At 39.5% G+C, this 3638-nt stretch overlaps 1 protein-coding gene across 1 annotated transcript in view; it reads left to right on the top strand.

The window, feature by feature from the left end:
• Window positions 1–3638, top strand: part of LOC103201376 (dystrophin-like) — a 2052823-nt gene that overhangs the window by 130193 nt on the left and 1918992 nt on the right. The window contains exon 7 of the mRNA XM_042781676.1: window positions 2889–3012. Within this exon, the coding sequence (XP_042637610.1) occupies window positions 2889–3012 (124 nt within the window). The remainder of the gene's footprint in view (window positions 1–2888; window positions 3013–3638) is intronic.

Below are 3638 nucleotides of genomic sequence, written 5' to 3'. Positions count from 1 at the left end.
CTGATACTGAGTACATTTGAGGCTCTTGATTGTTTTCCTTGGTTTGTGTTCTCCCCAAGAGCTGACCCAGACACCAGGATTTAGGTGCAAGTATTTTATTTGGAAACTGAGTCCAGGAAGCACTATAAGTGAGTGGGCCAGTGAGATAGTGAAGGGAAGATGGGCAATAAAACGTGAGCATGTTATTGCTGGGGGCCACCGGGACTCAAACCTCCTGGGAACTCTCTGAAACACTGTGGAACAGATTTCAGGATTGTACCATTGGGGATCAATTAATCCACCAACTACCATCTCCCACTGGTTGAGAGCCTCTCCTGAGATAATATCTCACCACTCCTGGTCTATCCCATGTGTTGCCAAGTGGACACACTCAGGCAGAGAAATATAAGGATTTTTCCATTGGGCCACCTGTGAGGGAAAACACAAATGTATTTCTCAAGACATACTGGTAGAAAACCTGTGTAAATATTGATTGGTCCATTATATAGTCCACTAGACCAAAAAGCTCTGGTACCATAGTGCCTAAGGCACTTGACTGACAACCAGAAGGCTGGCGCTTCAAACCCACCAGCCACTCCTCAGAAGGAAGATTGGGTAATCTACTTCTGTAGTTATACTGCCTTGGAAACCCAAGGAGGGGTCGCTATGAGTCGGGGCCGACTTGACTGCACATAACAACAGCAACAACAACAGACCAATAAGCAACATCATTATAAACAGACAAAAGATTAATGTTTTCAAGGATTCCATTTGACTTAGATTCATAATCAACACCCAGGGAAGCAGTGCTCAAGAAATCAAATGATATATTGGACAAATCTGCTACAAAAGAACCTCTTCAAAGTGTTAAAATGCAAAGATTTCATCTTGAAGACTAAGGTGTGCTGAACCCAAACTATGGTATTTTCAGTCACCTCACATGCATGTAAAAACTGGGCAGTGAATGAGGAAGATCAAAGAAAAATTGATGCATTTGAATCACAGTGAAGAATATTGAATATCCGTGTGTTGCCAGAAGTACAAACAAATCTGTCTTGGATGAAATACAACCAGAATGCTCTTTAGAAGCAATGATGGCGAGGTTTCGCTTCTCGTAGCTTGGTCAGATTGTCAGGAGAGACCAGTCCCTGGAGAAGGATACTATGCTTAGTGAAGTGGATGGTCAGTGAAAAAGAGGAAAACCCTCAACAAGATGCATTGACACAGTGGCTGCAATCATGGGCTCAAATGTAGCAATGACTGTGAGGATGGTTCAGGAACAGGCAGTGCTTCGTTCTGTTGTGCATAGGGTTGTTGTGAGTCAATAAACTTGATGGCACCTAACAAGAACCTAACAATGCAAAAGAGGAAACGTTGGTGGTTTAGTCATAAAATTCTTGCCTTCCATTTTAGCGAGCCAGGTTTGATTCCTGCCCAATGCACCTCACACACAATAACTGCTCAACTGTCACTAGTCTTACCTATTGCTGTGTTGCTGCAAAGATTCCAGCTGACTAAGACAGATGCTCCACTTGTGAAAATTAGCCACTGAAAACTCTATGGATCACACACAACAGTCTTAGTCCTCTAGGATCATGGGAGTTGTGCAGGACCAGGCACCCTTCCATTTTGTATAGGGTCTTCATGAATCTGGTTGACTTGATGGCAGCTGACAACAACAACAACAAAAAAAAAGTATTATGATGAATAAAATGCACTGCTTCGTTTCTTAAAACTTGCATTTTGTTTTTCTTCAGAAAATTTCTGTGACAATTGAGTAAGTCATTTGATTTGTTGAAGATGCTCTTTTTGTCTGTTTGTTTCAGTTTATTTTGTTTAATACTCTCGGGACATGTGATCTCTAAATTCCCTTTTTATAGGTCTTTTATAAATGCTGATAAAACCTAGGGATCCTTTCTTGGGAGAAATGAACACACATTCAGAATTGTGCCTGCAATTCCACTTAATTCATAGACACCCCACACCCCGGCATCCCATGTATGACAGCCCTGAACTCTCTGTTTTAACTAGACCTGAATCACCTGATTAGAGTGAATGACTCTTCCCTGTAACCTCAGATATCTCTGCCAAAAAGAATGAGAGTAACATCATTGTTGATCCAATGTCTTGTGCTGTGTAACTACCTATTCCAAAACTAACTGGCTTCAAAGAGCAACTCTCTGTGTTTTATGTCTCACCAACCAATATAGGAAAGCCCTTTGAGTAGTTCTTTGGCTCCAAGTGGTGCCCTCTGGATCACTCCTCTGGCTGTTTTCACCCGGCACTTAAGCTGACCTGAAAGTTTAAAGAAGGCTTCACTGACTTGCCTCATATCCCATGCTCTTCCCCCTGACTTCTCTAATTGCCTAACTTGAGTTTCTTTATACCATGGTCACCTCAGAATAGATGCACTTCTTATAAGCCAGTTGCCTTCTCAGCTTGTGTGTTCTATGAGGACAAGCTCCAATGTGCAATCACTCACTGAGTCCCTGACTACATCATATTTACTAGTGTCCCATTTTCTTTTGGGTGGAGCCTACAAGAAGGCATGACTACCTGAGATCTGGTTCAATGGAGGCTACCAATAGGGAATTTCATTTGCTGTAAATACTTTCCAAGCAGAAGGATTGTTGTTTAGAGGAGTAATAAATTTTCAACCAGTGTAAACATTCTTGCAGAAGCACATAGGAGATACTATGACCTCCCTGATCATAATTCTCTAGAACAGAGTGAAGCACAAATTTTGAGGCTACCTGACTAAGGATGAGTGGTATTATCAAAAATGTTAGGGACATCAAGCAGGACTTTCAGATCAGGAGGAGAATCACAAATGTGGCTAAATTGCTTTTCCTTCATATAGAGGAAAGAGCTAATCAAGAGACAATGACCTTTATTCTTCCCTCTCTTAGGTTGGATGTCGATATAACTGAACTTCACAGTTGGATTACTCGTTCAGAAGCTGTATTGCAGAGTCCTGAATTTGCAATCTATCGGAAGGAAGGCAGCTTCTCAGATCTTAAAGAAAAAGTCAATGTAGGTTATGCATTTATTTTGGTACATTTTCTTAAGTTGTAAATTCTGTGCTTTGCACTCTCTTATTCTATTAGTTGAAAGGATTAAAACACTGTGATTTAATGCTTTTCATATAGCTTTAAAATATATTTTAGACATCAAGCTGAATCAAAGTTTAATGTAGAAAATCTTTCTGCTAAAACTCATAAAGAATGCTTTTTGTAAATCTTTAATTTTCATCTTATTTAGATATATATAAACAATTTTATGACATGAATACTTGTTGATTTTCCTTTATGCTTTTTTTCTTTCATCTCAAGGCTGGATCTTAGCAAATTTATGGACTGCAGTGGATGAAATGGAATAGAACAGTATAGAATAGACCCTCAGAAATATCATACCTAGGACCCTGCTTATCTTGTCAGTGTTATCATAAAGTAATTTTTATAGTCATCACTACATGCCTTGCATTATAAGAGATTTGGATTTTCAGATATTTATATGTTACATTGCCTTTACTAAAAGATGTCGGGCCTCTCTCAATATTTGTTTATTAAAAAAAAAAATAGTTCACTCTTTTCCACTTGGAAGGGGATCTATGTAGGAGATCCTTGATAAAGAGGGAGAACAATGTGGAATAAAACTCA

Source organism: Orycteropus afer, unplaced genomic scaffold (genome assembly GCF_000298275.1).
Source record: "Orycteropus afer afer isolate SDZICR_OR568_19922 unplaced genomic scaffold, OryAfe1.0 scaffold00148, whole genome shotgun sequence".
NCBI lineage: Eukaryota > Metazoa > Chordata > Mammalia > Tubulidentata > Orycteropodidae > Orycteropus > Orycteropus afer.
This window is presented reverse-complemented; position numbering and strand designations above follow the sequence as displayed.